The following is a 17336-nucleotide window of genomic DNA, read 5'->3' on the forward strand; positions in this document are numbered from 1 at the left end:
ACAAATGTCTCGTAGGTCCATGAAAGATACTCAACATCACTAATCATTAGGGAAATGAAAATAAAAGCACCACCGAGATACCACCGTGTACCCATACAGATGGCTCTTATCAAATACAAAACAAAACAGAAAACAACAAGCGTTGGTGAGGATGTAGAAAAATTGGAACCTTTGTGCATCACTGGTGGGAATGTGAAATGGTGCTGCCACCACAGAGAAACAGTATGGTGGTTCCTCAAAAGATTAAACATAGAATTATCATTTAATCCAGCAATTCTACTTCTGGGTATACACAAAAAAGAATAAATGCACAGGCTCAAACAGATATGTGAACACTAATGTTAACAGCAGCATTATTCAGCAGTGAAAAGTAGAAGCAACTCACGTGTCTGCAAATGAACAGGTAAACAAAAAGTGGAATATACATGTGATGGAATATTATTTCGCCTTTAAAAAGGAATGAAATTCTGACACTTACTGCAACATGTTCTGAAAACATTACGCTAAGTGAAATAGACCAGACACAAAAGGACAAACATTGTATGATTTCATTTATATAAAGTATGCATAATAGTCAAATTCATAGAGGCAGAAAGTAAAATGATGTTTTCTAGGGGTTAGGGGCAGGGAGTAATAGGGAGTTATTGCTTTATACAGAGTTTCAGTTTGGGATGACAAAAAAGTTCTGGTGATTAACAGCAATGGTGGTTGCACAGCAATGTGAAAGTACTTAATGCCACTGATATGAACATGTAAAAATGGGTAAGATTTGATGTTGTGTATATTTTACCACAATTGAAAATACAAAATTTAAAAAAATATTTGTTGAAAGATTTGAGTGAATATTCTTTTCTATTTTTGTTTCAGATGCCAGGAATTTTATTAAATGAAGTCATTATGACTATTATTCCTCCTTTTCATAATTGTAATTTTCTATTTTAATGATCATTCTAGACAGATCACTCACTATAGATCTTTTTGGTAAGTAGGCATGACTATAAATTTTTATAATGTGAATAAAAAGCAAAGGGAAAAGAAGCCATTTTGTTTTCAACTTAGTGAACACTCCAGCTTTAGAATTCTAAAAATCTTTGTTCACACCTTCATTATGTCACTTCATACATCTCATAGTGATTGGTTCCTTTTTCTGTTTTTCTCCAGAGTCTATATGCTGAAGGCACACTGAATCTTAGTCAATCCTGTTTTCACCCAAGTTTAGCAAATTTACTGGCATCATCAATAATTAATTAAGGAATGTGTCTTATTCTGAGATACAAGGACTCTACAAAGAAATGATGACTGAAAATATAATATATGGGAGGGCATCAATTGAGGGAGATCACTGATTAATTTCAACATTTCCTAAAAACTAAGAGGTGAGGCTAACTGCAAGGAAAGGGAGTAGGTCTACCTAGGGTCAGAGATTTGAAGCTCCTGTATGCCCTGTTTACAGAAGTAATCCTTACTTTCTGTGCCATCTGCTTCCACTTGGTCTTCTCTGGGTTTCTGCTTAAATTTCATGTTTCCAAAGTGCAGGATGGCTCCAGTGAGTTTATAAGATCCATACTTCTCATCAGAAAGAAAGCCTAAGATGTCCATGGCTTGCTGTAAAAAGAGAAGCAGATGGCCAAGTATTCATTTGCTTAATAGCTGTAGTAAGCACCTCACCTCCGCTGTGTATCACACCTCCCTCCACTTGCGGGCCGTGGGCTGCCTGCCGGAGGGAAGGAGATGGATTACCACAGCCCTGAAGTATGACAGTTCTGTTCAAACTAATGCAAATTGGTTTGAAAGTGCCCTGTTGGCTCTTGGCCACCTGTAGCCTGCTCATCCCTTTAAAAGAGAATTAGGAAGGCATATGACTTGACTTGTTTAACTCAGTAGTTTTAGAACTCTCCTCAGATGCCTTCTCCTCTCCTGTTCCTCTCTTCTCCCTTCCAATAATCTATCATTAACTGGCTATATGAGCTCAATTATTTTGCCTTCATGGTTATGGGATAAAGTAGCACCATATCTGATGGGTTGCTTATTTCTGGGATCCCATATGTTCTCCCATATTTATTCCAGATTCATTTTAACAACTGGCAAAAGGAAGTATTTAAGAAAAGAAGAACTATGTCACCAAAGAACAGCATCCTAAGAAGCCACTGCACATGGTAAGAAGTGTGATCTCACACACTCCAGGAGGGTGGAAATTGGTAATCCTTCTAGTAGTTAATTTAGAATATGTATCGAGAGACTATAAAAATTTCATAATCCTACCTTTTAGAAATCTAGCATAAGATGAATCTGATATACAGGAATGTACTCACCTACAAAGATATTCACCACAGTAGAAAAAAAAAACCCCTCAACCTTGAGTCTAACAATAGGAGAATGGTTAAATAAACTATAGAACAAATGTCTGATAAAGTATTAAGTATCCATTAAATGTTTATGAAGAGTATGTAATAACACTGAAAATGCTAAACATTAATCAAAAAGCAAACAATATATCAAATAGCATTTGTAGAATGATTATGATCCTTGATTTTAAAAAACACCAAAACAACTACATAACAGCAATCCCAAAGAGAAAAAAAATAAAAGAATGAAAACAGTGGTTATCATTGCATTGAAGCATCTGCCTACTTTTCTATATGTATCAAAGTTACTATACTGATGAAATAAATAAGTATAAAACTCTGGACAGAAGCAGTCCTATAGGGGCACCTTCCACTCTCCACTCCTAGGGAAGGAAGGTCACTTCTCCAGGACCCTTCGGAAGAGAGGAGATCTAAGATGCTTTCTTCCATGTCTCACTGTCATTATCAGACTTTGCTCTGATAACTAACAAGCCTTACATCCGTGGCCAGCAGTTCTTCAGCATCATCCAAGCTCTCCACAGCAACTGTTCCATGAGAGCAAAAGTGAAAGTCAGAGGGATTTTCAGACACCAGGCACATATCTGCAGTGGGAAAACCATCAGTTAAACAGCTTACAGAAATCCACAAGGGTTCAGAAAATAATTGACCAATATTCACAGTTTACTCTTACGGCTTACAGCATACTTGTAAACAAGCCAAAATAAAATCCATATGCTACACCCAAACCTCTGCAATCAATTTCTGCCCTCTATTAACTTGTCAGTCATGTTCTAATGCCTCCCAAGAGAAGATCAGACAGGCCAAATCGGAAAGCAGATTCAATTGCAGCCACTTGAATTGGTGTGAAAAAGAAAACAGATAATGCATGTTGGCAAAACTTGAAAACAGGAATTTGGCCTAGATATGCGGTTGAGGGCCAGAGAACAACAACAACAACAACAACAAAACATGGTTTGTAAAATTTTAAGTATAACAGGCCTGAGCTTCAAAAGCTAGGCAGCAGACAGAAACTGGGGTCAAAACCCAGGGAACATTAGCAGTATAACCCTGTCACATCATGTCCTCCCTATTAGGAGGCTGAGTCTGTCTTTCAAGGGATCCATAAATCAGCTAGTGTGTTCACTGCTGCACCTCTGATATGTCTAAGACTCCTGACATGATTCACCTAGTCAGGAAACATAATGAAGGCTGAAGCCAAGGCAGGCCATCAGCAGCATGTCTGCAGGCAACTTGGCCAAATCACATTAACCTCTTAAAGCCTGACACTCACTCCCAGTGAAGTTTTATAGAGCCCATCTGAGTTTTCTGTTTAGCACTCAATGAAGTGAAGTTCTATTATCCTGAAGTTAGAAACTAAGAAATTGGACTATGTGAATGTTCCAAATGCTCTATTTGGAAACAATCCAAGCGTCCATCATTAATTATTCCTCAGCAAACAAAAGCATGCACTATGAACACGTGCTACAGCATGGGAGCATCTCAAAATAATTTGCTGAGTGAAATAAGCCAGACAAAAGAGTATCCACTGCAAGATTCCATCTTATAAAATTCTAGAAACATTAACTAATTTGTCGTGACAAAGCACATTAGTGGTTGCCTAGGTACTGGGTTGGGAGAGGAGGGCTTGAAGGAGTCAGAAGGAGCAGCAGGGAGGGATTTCAAGAGATCAGAAAACTTCTGAATGGATATATGCATTATCTCAATTGTGATGATGGTTTCACCTTATAGATACACACGTCAATGTTCACACTTAGGTCAATAATACTTCAATAAAGCTATTTGATAAAAGTAATTGGGCTAACCCAAAAGAAATCAGGCTGAATTCAAGTATAATATATATTTTAAATAGAAATATAATTCATAATAATTTTTAAAGTATTTATTTCAATGGAGATTTAAATGTCCTTTACATGTTAATACTTCTCAGGAATCTCCTATATTATTCCTCATGCCTCACTTTATATCAATATCTATTAGAGATCCAGTAATATGCCAGGAATTATTGTAAGTTTTATGGATACATCAGTGAAAAAAAAGTCATTCCTGCCCTCACAAAGCTTATATTCCAACAGAAGACAGAATTAAAAGTAAATTAGTAAAAATATGACATGTAAAACAGTAGTAAGTGCTAAGGAGAAAAATAAAAGGGAAAAGGAAGAAAATGTCTTGGATATGCAGAGTTTCCATTTTTAACCCAGTGATCAGAGAAGGCCTCCATAAGGTGACATTTGCGTAAAGAGAGTTACAGGAGAGAGTCATAAGTACAGGAAGAAATTTCTAAGAAGAAAAAAAGCAAATGAAAAGGCCTTGAGGTGGGGTGCTTGCCTGGAATTTTGAGTGGCTAAGGTTGGTAAAAGAAAGAGTAGGCCATGAGGTCTAAGAAGCATCCAGAGGCCAGATTATAGTGCCTCACAGGCCATGGTGAGGATATGGGCATTTCTGCTCTGTGTGAGATAGGGTCACAAGAGGTTTTTGAACAGAAGAGTGACATCATCTGATTTTTTTTTTTTTTAATTTACTGTGGCTGTGGTTAAAGATAGAGGGAGAGGGTGGAATCAGGGATAACAAGAAAGTTAATGGTACTTGACTTGGGGGTAATAGCAGACATGGTAAGAAGTAGCCAGGGCTTGGATTTTGAATGGAGTAGAGTCAACAGGATTTGCTGATGAAACAAATGAGAATAATGTGGGAGAAAATTCTGATCAAGCATAACTCCAAGGGTTTGTGCCCAGGCAAGCAGAAGGATGGAGATGCCTTCAGATGAGCCACTAAACACTGTGGTGGGAATAAGTCTGGTGGGGTGGAGTTTAGGAACAAGGTTGTAGGCATGTGAAGTTTGAGACGCCTATTAAACATCCAAGTGGAGACATAAAAAAGTCTGTTATCTGTGAGTCTGGAATGCTAAAGAAAAGTCTAGACTTAGGATCAAACTTTGCAAGTCATCAGATAGAAATGATCCTTAAAGCTGTCAGTCTAGATGATCTGTCACCACAAGACAAAGCCAAGGACTGAGCCCCAGGGCCCTCTAAGTTCATGTGCTGGATGAAAGAGAGCAACCTGCTACGCAATGCCCAGAGGTTTAGGGGAGAGGCCAAGGGGCAAGATTTTCAGGAAGAGAGAGTCATCAAGGGTATCAAATACTGTCCTGACTATACGCTATCAAGACTCTCTCTGTATCTTATGCAAGATTCATTCATGACTTTACTGATGACCCTCAAATCTATATTTTCTGAGCTCCAGACCTAGATCTCCAACTTCTTGTTAGACATTTCAAGGTGAATGGCCACAAGTAGCTCAAACCCAGCATTACCACAATTGAATCAATGATGTTTACTGTGTCTGCCCTGAAGCTATTCTTTTGTGATTTCTTATGCAAGTGAATATCACCAACAGACCCAGGCCAGACACCTGGGTGCCACAATGCCTTGTCCCTTCACTCAGCTCAAATGCAGACATCATCTCCATGTCTTTCAAAGCAAAGCATTTATTTAACCTATTTTCTCTACTGTAGACATATGCTATGGGAGGAGGAAAGGATACAAAACTGAAATAGTCCTTTCCCTCAAGGAGGCTGGAGGAATCATATACCTAAACCATACAAAAACGGGGAACACGGGTATACCTGTGGCAGATTCATGTTGATGTATGGCAAAACCAATACAATATTGTAAAGTAATTAACCTCCAATTAAAATTAAAAAAAAAAAGAAAATGCTGTACTTTAGGGTGGAGGCATGTTTTAGTTGGCTGACATTAAAAACGAAATCTACTTTCCAAGATTGGTCTGCCAAGATTACCTTTTAGATCATTCTAGATCCACCTTTTACAGAATTTTTATTTTACTCGTGTTTATTATATCATTTTTTATCATTTCATCCTAGTCATGATGATCAAATGTGCTATATCTGACATTATTTTCTCCATGTTAAATATAAGGAAAATAAAAGGCTAGAAAGGCATCCTAATTGCCCAGAGGCAAATTAATGATAAACTGAATTTAGAACATAGTCTCTAATGCTTCTGCTAGACTATGCCACCCACTGCTCCAACCTGTGTGAGTGACTATGACAGGACTCCCATTTCCTCCTTTGTCATAGACAGAAGGAGGGTCTTTCTTCTGTGCAAGCTCAACACTGGACAAGCACAGAGGGAGATGGAGCAGAGAGCAAGAACACTGTGTGCCTGAGGACTGGAAGACCAGGTGGAGGAAAGAGCCAAGATTCAGGAGGGGGCTGGTAATAAGCCAGAATGTTGGGCCCAAGTGCTACGTGTGAATTCTCCCTCAATCTCCCCTCTTCCAGAAGCATCATTTCTAGAAGTCATTTAGCACACCCAATGGACTTTTTTTCTATCTCCTTACAACCAGAACTATGGCTGCTGCACTGGAGTAACCATTCCCTGGGGCAGCTGCCCCCTTGGCAGGAGGTGGCCGCTCTAGAGAAGCAAGAGTGTTTGAGGAAGCCAAAAAGGCCTTCAGCTCAAACATCTTCCCCACTGGGCCTTATCAAAACTTCTTTTCAAGGAGCAATAAATTTTAATTGGGTTGAGGATTGAGGTTTTCTCAGAAGAGTATCATGTAAACAGGGATTCTTTTATTTAATTAATTTCATTTCTACCATGAGAAATGGCCTTGAGAGAATGAAAAAAAGTATATGCATTTCATGAGATACTGAGTCAGAGAGACTGTCTAGGCCAGAAAGGTCCCATATAGAAGATTGTTAACCAGGCTGTGGGCATGTGGAGGATAGGGATGGGAGGGAGGTGAGGTGGGGGAGCAGAGAGAGAATGGATGAGAGGATGCTAACTGTAAAAGTTAATTGCTTTACACTTTCAAAAAGTATAGGTGTCGACAGTTCATTTCTAGAGCCCAGTGTCCAGTTGGAGATGCCTAGAACCCGTTAAGAGTGAGTGTTTTATCATTCAAGGCATTGTTTCACATGTCATCCTAACATTGCACTTTACTTTCAGAATGGCTGAATGTTCTCCAAGATTGTGTTTACTATGAAAAACAGTGAAACTGACAGTGGGCCGAAAGAAGTTTATCATCTTAGGAACCGAGTTCTGTGGCTAGGCCTCTATGCCCCATCACCCATCGTTAGCGGTTCCTCAGTGCTGCGATGTGCAGCTGAAGAGGTCGTGCACTGCCCAGCTCCAGAGAGAGTCATTCACATAGCTTACGATTTGAATAACATGCTCTGGATTTGGGAAGCATTCAGATACCTTGCACCCCCTAATAACCAATGCGGGGAAAGGGACTGAAGATATGAGGCTAGTTCAAGAGAGAGCTAATGGGTAAAGAGGGTAAGCTGAATAAGCTCCAAAACAGGCCCAGATGCTGACCATTCCCTTCTCCAGGGGCACTCAGGGTCCCAGTAGACAGATCAAGGGCAGCTCTTGGCTGCCACCACGGTGTAGTACTGTCTCACACTTTATGGAGTTCTCAGGGCATGAGGCAAAGTGTCAAGGATTCCAAGAGGCAAAGATTTGTTTCCTGACCTCTTCTTCTGGAGTTTACACACCAGTTGAATAGCAAGAGTGGGCACAATAAATGAATATAAAGAAAAAAATCAAAGAAGAGAAAAAGGAAGATAAGTGGTAGACCAAGCTATATAGATGGCGTTCAGAACTAAAGGATTTTGGGACTTCTCTAGTGGTCGGTGGTTAAGACCTCCCCTTCCAATGCAGGGGGTGGGGATTCGATCCCTGGTCGGGGAGCTAAAAACCTACATGCCTGTAGACCAAAAACCAAAACATAAAACGGAAGCAGACTGTAGCAAATACAATAAAGTCTTTGAAAATGGTTCACATTAAAAAAAAAAACTGAAGAATTTTAAGGAGCCATGTCTAAGGGAAGTGGGGGAGTGAGTTTTAGCTGTGCCTGGAACAAGAATCAGCACTAACCGAAGAAAAAAAAAGAGGAGCAGGAATCTTCCAGGCCAAGTAGAGGCTAAAATGGGGCTGGCTCTTTGGATGACACATCACTCCATTTCTTTGGCTCCTTCTGTGGGAGGAGCCACTGCTCCCACAGAGCCTCCACCCTCTGCTGTCATCTTCCACACCTGATTTGCTTGTCATACACAAATGCTCCTATTTTAGGAAATTTGGACACAATCTTCACAGGCTAAGCTCTACCCTCTTGTGTCACTCCTCAGGATACTCAGAAGCTCTTCTTTGGCAGCGATGAATACAAACAGTTTAACATTTTTAAATATTCCAAAGAATGATCATTGGTGTCATAAACAAGTGAACCAACAATACTCAGCCTGAACCACCAGATGTCAGGCTTTATTCACTAATCAATCTCAACAGGCCACAGACTCAACAAAGTACATGAGCTCGTGAATTCATGATAGGAAGTTTCCATAGCAGCCCAGGGTCTTCAGACTGTTCTATTAGCAAACAGAGATGCTCCAAAAAATCTTGCAGTCACTGCTGTACCCACACTGGACCCTACATGTTAGCTGCTCTATATTGTATAGAAATGAGTGTCATCTGGCAGAGCTACTCAAAGGAAAACTAAAAAAAAAATTCTGTTCCAGGTTGAGATAGAGGGAAGATAGTAAGGAGAACAGCTGCTGCTTTCATACCACCAACTGCACCTATGGCAAAATATAACTGTCCAGTTTGTAGAGCTTTCTCTATTTGCTGAGGGCACTTAGGAGTTAGAGACCAGGTAGTTAAAACCCTGCTGGATGCATACCATACTTCATCTAAGCAGGACAGTCTGAGGGGATTGTTTCCCATCAATTTGTTCATCTGGATCTCCAATCACCCCACAGTCACTCCTGTGGGAGCACTGTTGTCCTCAATGGCAGATGTAATACCTTTGAAACCCAATCAGCTTGTCATTCTTCCCTTCCAGTGACTTTCCGGAGCACTGGAGACATAAACTCTCTGCCATGCCACGCGAGGTGCTGCTTGGCCTGGCCCTACCTGTCTGCCCCTACATTACCCCCTCTATTCCCCCACTCTGCCCCCAACAATGGCTGTTATGCTATTCCAAGAATAAACCAAATACACTCCTGCCTCAGGGCCTTTGCACTCACTGTTTCTTCCCTCAGGAAGTTTCTTCCTGGAAGTCTTTGCCTACTTGTTCCCTCATTCAGGTGACTGGAAAAGCATAGCCTTCTTCCCCACACCCCGCCCCCACCCTCTGGCTTCACTGCACAGCTGGCCAGATCTTAGTTCCCCGACTAGGAACCAAATCCAGGCCACAGCAGTGAGAGTGTCAAGTCCTAACCTTTGGACTGCCAGGGAATTCCCAAAACATTGCCTCCTTACAGAGATCTCACCTGACTCTTAATATCTAAAATATAACCACCTGTGGAGATTCCAGGCTTTCACTGCCATGTGGCCCCGTTTCAGACCCTGGTTGGAGAACTGCAAGCCACATGGTGTGCCCCCGCAAGAAACAAAATTAAATAAGATATGAACTTTCATTGCGCTACCAATTCCTAATTCACTCCATCCCCTCATCCACCTTATTCTTCTCTATAGACCTACCATTGTCTGAAATTATATATTTTTCGTTTACTTATTTGTTATTGTCTTTCATACTAGAATGTAAGCTCATGAGGGCCAGGACCTGTGGGCCCTGTTTACTTCCTTATCACCTATCCTTTAAGAAGCAGTGTATACTTAGTGACCCCACAATAAATATTTGTTGAATGAATACATGAAATTCATTCTCTTACCCTATAAGTTACTTTTCTATTTCCATTCATGGCACTTCTTTTATCCTGGTCAAATTACTGAATTTGGGAGTATTTTTGACTCATCATTCTCATTTTTGTGTTCAATCACTGCCAAGACTTTTCTACTCTTTCATGCGCCCACCCCCTTTTCCCTCTATGCCCATAGTGTCTTAGATCAGTGGTCTCCAACCTTTTCAGCACCAGTGACCTGCATCATGGAAGACATTTTTTCTACAGACTAGGTTGGGGGGTTGGTTTCAGTATGATTCTGGTGCATTACATTTATTGTGCATTTTATTTTTAATCTAATGCTGCTGCTGATCTGACAGGAGAGACGATCTGAGGCCTGGAGGTTGGGGACCCCTCCCTTAGACTGTTGTCTCATCGTCTTATCCTAGGACTGTTGAATCACTTTCCTCAGTATTTCTGCCTCCAGAGCATCCTGCCTATCACACCAGCTTAACTGCCACTGCCATCAACAGATCATGACCTCCCATTACCCCATCCCCCTCCACAAAACACCACACCCCACACACTTACTCACACACATGCATACAACACCCCTCAACTTCCTGAGTTTAGAAACCATCCAAATAAGACCTCTACTAGTCTTCTATGAAAACACTTTCCTATAGGTCACCTGCTCTCTCTGTTCCCTGATTTTGCTTTGACTTTTCCTGACATTGTGTACACTATTCCTGCTACCAGAAATGCCCTCCACTCATCACTCTGGTTAAACCCCATTCCCATTCTTCATATCACAATACAAATCCTCCCTTCCATATAGAACTCACATTGACCACTACACACCATAGTAATGTCTCCCACCTCTGGCCTCATCTCTACTACCCACTTAAGTGATAAGTGATTTTAATCATTTAAGGCCTTAAATTATCTAATGCCTTTTATACACACACACACATACATGTGTGCACATGTGCACACACATACACATTCATTTACCTCTGCTGGGAATCCTACCCACCTCCAAAAGTGTTTGACAAAAGAAAAGTGTTACCATTTACTCTCTACCTATATAAAATTATAGAACATTGGGTCTATATTTGGTTCAATTTCTTACATTTTAGGATAAATAAACTGAGGTCCCTCTAAACAGGCTAGTAGACATTAAACAGTACTTTTCCAGGTCTGATAATCTGACAACTGTCTTGTTTTAGAATGACACTCAGCCCCAGAATAATACACTTACCACGAAGTTCTTTTTTTCCAGACAGAATTTGATAGAATATGTGGTAGTTCCTCTCTCCGGGCTGCTGGAAAATCACCCGGGATTTTTCAAGCAAATCTGCATAATAAGGCATGAGTAAAGATTCAAATGTAGGTGTTCTTGCAAAACTTAGAAGAAAAGTGATCAGACAGTGCAGTGCCTACTTACAGATGTCAATATCTGCAGATGACAGCTTGCCTCTGGCACAAAAGTGCATCCTGATGAACTTGCCCTGAGTGAACACAGAACATAGTCTCCTATTTAACATGTCAAACAGCTGCAATGGTTTCATTATACACATCACTCCCAAAGTAACTACTTCCTCCAAAGTTAAAAAAAAAAAAATTCCACATGGGGTGTGATGGCGCCAGTTAATGTCAAGAAGCAGCCAGAGTGTCATCAGGACTGGCAGTGGGCCCAGAGTCTAGCCTCAGATCTGCTTATCACTGGCTGTGTATTCTTTTGTTTTTTAATTTTTTTATTATTGAAGAGTAGCTGATTTACAATGTTGTGCTAGTTTCAGGTGTACAAAGAGATTCAGTTTTATATATATAAATGTATAATTTTCATATATATAAATGTATAATTGTTATTTATATAACATATATAATTTCATATATAAACAATTTATCTATATATAATTTACATATATATATATATATATATATATATATATATATACACACATTTTTTTTCAGATTTTTTTCCATTACAGGTCACTATAAGACATTGAGTATAATTCCCTGCACTGTACAACAGGTCCCCATTGGCTATCTATTTTGTATATACTAGTGTGTACATGTTAATCCCAAACCTGTAATTTATCCCTCCCTTCTCCTTTTGGCTGTACATTCTTATGTGCATTATAGAATCTCTCCAGGCCTCAGTGTTCTTATCTAAAAATGAGAAAAATAATATCTGCTTGGTATATTCTTTCATTTACCAGCAAACATTTGTTGAACATCTACTATGATCCAGAAAACCTGCTAGACACTGGAGATACCACATTGGAAAAGTAGGTGTGCCCCAAATCTAAATTCTAGGTGTAAGAAGCAAATGCAACAGCTCTGACTGAGGAATATTTGATGTGTTTTGAAATCAAAAGAAAAGCCAGATGTGAAGGAGTGCAGCAAGTAAGAGAAAGCAGAGAAGAAAGCAGAGTCTGAGAGTCGGCAGGCAGCAGGCACCGTATTAAGTCAGCCATGTGGCCACAGGAAGGAGTGGGGTTTTACTTTGTGTGTGCTCAGAAGGTACTGGGAGGTTTTAAGCAGAAGAGCAACGTGATGGGACTTAAGTTTCAAAACATCACCTTGGCACGATTATACATGAGGCTCCCTTCCTTCCTTGTCAATGAAAAGCCATAAGACAGTGTCTGATGGGACAGAAAGTCTGCCCAGAGGTTACAGAGCCCAGGTGCATCAAGACACAGTCAAGGAGGCAGTCCAGTGGGCTACGGCCCCCAGGATGAGGAAGTCAATGCAGAAGGGAAGGCCACCTGGAGGAGGTGAATCCAGGCAAGGAAAGAATCACAGCAGGATGCAGACTGGCAAGGGGAGAGCAGCCACATACATGCAGGGTGAGTAAGCCGTTAAGTTAAAAAATGCAGTCTAACAGGATCCATACACACAAACACACATTTGTACCTATATACTCACAAACATGTACATAGGTGTCCCTGCATGTGTATGTGCATTTACACACATACACATTTATGTACTGTCAACTGAAAAAAACTCACAACCTAAAAGTTGGGAATTATGTTTATTCAGTGGACTTACTGAGGACTTAAGCCCGGAAGACAGCCTCTCAGATATCTCTGAGGGACTGCTCCACAGAGGTAAGGGAGGTGCCTGGGTATACAGGAGTCTTTGCAACAAAAACCAGGTAATCAGAACATCAAAAGATGCTGCTAATCAAAGAAAATAGACCATCTCGAGTTAATGAGTTTAGTGCTTATCTATTTATGGGAAGATGCAAGAGTCTGGCTCACTGAAATTACTCCTTTGATATGCTCCTTAACTATCTAGGGCCAGTATCCTGCTTGTCTCCAACTTCATGTATGGAGTATTAATCTAAAGAATTTAACCTGGATTTCTTGATTTTTCTATCTCCCCTTTCTTTCTCTTGTCTTTCCTTCCTTCTTTCCAGTCATCCATCTTTGTTTAATTTGCTTTGCTACTTCTTCCCTTCCATCCTTCCAAGGTTTTTCTTGTTCTTGGTCTTTTTCAATTGCTTTCTTTCCTTATTTATTTTTCTTTCCACTCCCTATTCTCTTCTTTCTTCCTTTTATTCTACTCTTTTCTTTATCTTCTTTTGCTCCTCCCTCTTTTCCATCCTTCCCTTGTCCCTCTCTTGGCCTTTTCTCCCCCCAGTTTTATTCTTTAGTATTTAAGCAGAAATTCTCACCACATTCTGACAAATCCAAAATCTATCCTTTGTTTTCTGGACCAGTATTAGTACCTGCTACACAGCCAGATACCACAAGCAGAGGTAAGTGTGGTCAGGGCAGCTCTAAGGTTTTTGGAGGGAAAGCAGTCAAATAAGCAGGAGGCTATTATTTAATCATGCCTAGAGACTCAGCAGAAGCAGCAGCAGAGACTCAAAAGGAAGCCTTTTACAAATTTCCTTGTAAATTATATAATGGCTCCCTGACACTCATTCTTGGCATAAAATGGGTTAGTGACCTTAACCCAGATCGTTTTATCTTGGGACTGTTAGTTATCAAAAAATACTTTAAAAAGTGTTTTTTTTTCCCTGTCAAAAAAATCTCCAGTGAAATATATCCAGGGGCAGGGAGTTCATAGGCAAAAGTAGAAACAATAATTGTAGTAAGTGAATTCGGAAGTGCTTACCAAAATGACTTTTACAAGGAGTATAGGAAATTACAAAGAAGAAATTACTTTCAAATCTGTAAAATGTAGTAAAATATAAAACATCATTAGAGTTTGCTGAGTGAGCTTTCCTACTGGGAGTGGTAAGGAATTTTAAAGTATTAACATATTTTCTTCCTGAAATTGACCACCTAGTAGAAGCTTCTCAGGTACTCATCTTAATTGTATTAATGATGAAGCTAGTAAAATTTTTTGAGGAATCTAACAATATTGTGTACAGTCATCAAAAACCTTCTCTGATGTTCTACAAAAAATTTTTTTCAGATCTGTGTGCTCAGGCATGAAGTTAACCATTTGCTAAAAATTAAAGATTCCAATATACTGCTCAATTCAGTTACTTACAAAACGAGAAGAGTTGTCATTTCTCAGGGTTTTGGCATTTCCAAATGCTTCCAAGACAGGATTCACTTGTTTGATTTGATCTTGTAGAGTTTCCTTGGATACAGGTAAGAGAAATACAACTGATGAAGTGTTTAGCAGAATTCTGTAATGTGGCAAGCCCTCCATACCAAGGTCAAATCTCATTCTTGTTCTGATAATAAGTGGCCAAAAACCACTTCTGAATTTGGTGATAAAATATTACTTTGGAATGGGAACTTAGAAAAATAGATGGAGGAAAGACTGACAGTATATGATGCCCCTAAGAGTATAGGTTGGAGGTCATTTACTTGCCATGTTTATTTTTTGGTTGGCATTGGTATGAGTAGGAAAAGAAAGTTGATATTTTACCAAAGTAAATAATAACAAATACCATAGTCTATTTCCAAACTTCATTCCATATACTTCTCCTCATTGCTAATTTGCCACCCTTCCCATTCAATCCTTACACCTAGAAATTTATTCTAAGATAATACAACAGACTCTGGCATTATCAGTTATATTTTTGCTTGCTATTATTCCTAAGTAATCTAGAGGTTCATACCAAGAAGTGACTTGAAACAGTATTTATTAGTCTTAAGTTTAAATCCTACGTGCTCAGGCTGATGGGGCAAAGCAGGTTATCTACTTTGGGCAAGTCTTTTTTCCCCTCATTGAATGAGTCTTAATTACCACTTAGCACCTAAACTGCCACTGCCTAAACTTTCCACTGAGTCCCAAATACTCTTTGTATGAGGAGAATTTCACAGTACATAGTATTTTAGAATCTATAGACTTATAAATACTATGTTCTTTCTATGTATTGTGGGTTTACTTTAAGTAATTGGACTATAAGAGCAAAATTTTTCATAAAAGTTTTTGTATTATGTATTGTGTTATGTATTATCACAGGGCTCAATGGTTAGACCAAACAAATGCACACCAAATAACCTAAAATGTACACAAAAATAAAGTATCACATAGTGGATAATAGAATTCAGTGATAACTAAAGAAATTAATCAAATTCAGGAATATGGTAGCTGGAAAAGAAACTTTCTAAGGTTTGAAAATTGGACTAGATTGCTATTTTGACATACTTTTACTTTGGAAAAACAGCAGGAAACATCCAGTATCAAAATGAAAAGCAAGATAGCAAATTCAGGCATAGAAAGACGAGAGGCTCCAACAGCTCAATAGCTCACTGATTCTGAGCACTGCTCAGCATTGGCACCCCAATCCAGTACTCTTGCTTGGAAAACCCTATGGATGGAGGAGCCTGGTAGGCTACAGACCATGGGGTTGCTAAGAGTCGGACATGACTGAGCGACTTCAGTTTCACTTTTCACTTTCATGCATTGGAGAAAGAAATGGCAACCCACTCAGTGTTCTTGCCTGGAGAATCCCAGGGACGGGGAAGCCTGGTGGGCTGCCGTCTATGGGGTCATACAGAGTCAGACATGACTGAAGCGACTTAGCAGCAGCAGCAGCATTATCTAACCTTATTTTACAGACCACCTCTCATGTCTAGGTATCCTTAGATTATTACCAGTAAGCTAAAGCAAACATTACCAAGTATAAAAACATTTAAATAGAAGGTAAAGTTTTTCAGAACCTAGAATGTGGTTAAAGTTGAGGGTACATCCACTGAGCGTTTGGAATTTGAACCAGAAGGTAGGGGAAAAGGAAGCAGAGTTCTCAGTGCATATTTGAGGAAGTCTGACATCTCACAGTAGCTAAAGGGATTAAGAAATAGTAATACCAAAAGTGGCCATTCAAGGCATTGGTGACCATAGTTTGAACAGAAGATCCTGTGGATCTTAAGTACCTAATTCTCAAAGAGTCCAACCAAGAAAGATCAGGCCAATAAGGGCCCCTTGAAGCAATCTGAAGCAGATTACGTAATTTCATGGTTTTGGATGATTGGTTCAGAGCACTTGATGATTTTCCTGAGAGGAAAATATGGGGAAAAAAAGACTTTTCATAATTTTTTAATTGTTCTGTGGCATTGTTCCCTCCTTTCTCCCCATAAGTGATCAGGGCAGAGCCTCCATCATTAGTGGATAGGGCCATCTCACCTTTTCTGCCAATATGCATAAATGCTTACCAGCTTTTCCTTGGATTCACCCGTGGTTGCTACAGTGGCAAAATACTGGATAATATGTTTGGTGTTCACTGTCTTTCCAGCACCAGATTCTCCTCTATGATCAGAAATTCAATGAAAGTTAACTGGTTCAGATTATAAATGCAATGAAAAACAAATAATTTTAGCCACATTAACTAAGAGGGAGAGTTTTAAGGAAATGTGGAACTTTAGAGGGAACTTGAAGGAGAGGCAGACATTTAATTGGTTGGGAGGGGGGGTATATCTTAGGCTAGAAATGCAGCATTAGCAAAAAAAATCTGGAGTAGAGAAAGATCAAAGACTTTTATGAAAATAAGAAGCCTGCCCTTCTTGGTCCCGTTAACCAAAAGGTTAAGGGTATCTTTGCTAATTAGATAGGTCTCCTCATTACCAACTGTTCAAGAGACTGTCACATATGAAGGCTATGACCACATGGCCAGGTCCAACCCTCTCCCTCAGAAGAGAACCAGTCAGTCACTCCACCAGGGTGTTGAGCTTTACACTCCCCTTTTACCTTTACAGTCAGCTAGCTTTGTAATATGGGGAGAACACCGTGGTGAATTTATAGCCTCATTGCCCAAAGCATCATAGGTTTAAGCTCTGCTTTTATCTGTCTGAAACTCTAAAAAATAAGTCTGTCCTCTCTGCAAAGGATTGAACTCTGACCCCTCTTCTGGC

General features: G+C 39.7%; 1 protein-coding gene across 1 annotated transcript in view; it reads right to left on the minus strand.

Annotated features, from left to right (window-relative positions):
- Nucleotides 1-17336, minus strand: part of MYH15 (myosin heavy chain 15) — a 157057-nt gene that overhangs the window by 122144 nt on the left and 17577 nt on the right. Inside the window, exons 6-11 of the mRNA XM_068968346.1 lie at nucleotides 16641-16734; nucleotides 14521-14613; nucleotides 11456-11519; nucleotides 11270-11365; nucleotides 2844-2947; nucleotides 1467-1605 (exon numbers count right to left, since the gene is read on the minus strand). Coding sequence (XP_068824447.1) covers nucleotides 1467-1605; nucleotides 2844-2947; nucleotides 11270-11365; nucleotides 11456-11519; nucleotides 14521-14613; nucleotides 16641-16734 — 590 coding nt within the window. The remainder of the gene's footprint in view (nucleotides 1-1466; nucleotides 1606-2843; nucleotides 2948-11269; nucleotides 11366-11455; nucleotides 11520-14520; nucleotides 14614-16640; nucleotides 16735-17336) is intronic.

This window comes from Capricornis sumatraensis, chromosome 1 (genome assembly GCF_032405125.1).
Source record: "Capricornis sumatraensis isolate serow.1 chromosome 1, serow.2, whole genome shotgun sequence".
Classification (NCBI taxonomy): Eukaryota; Metazoa; Chordata; class Mammalia; order Artiodactyla; family Bovidae; genus Capricornis; species Capricornis sumatraensis.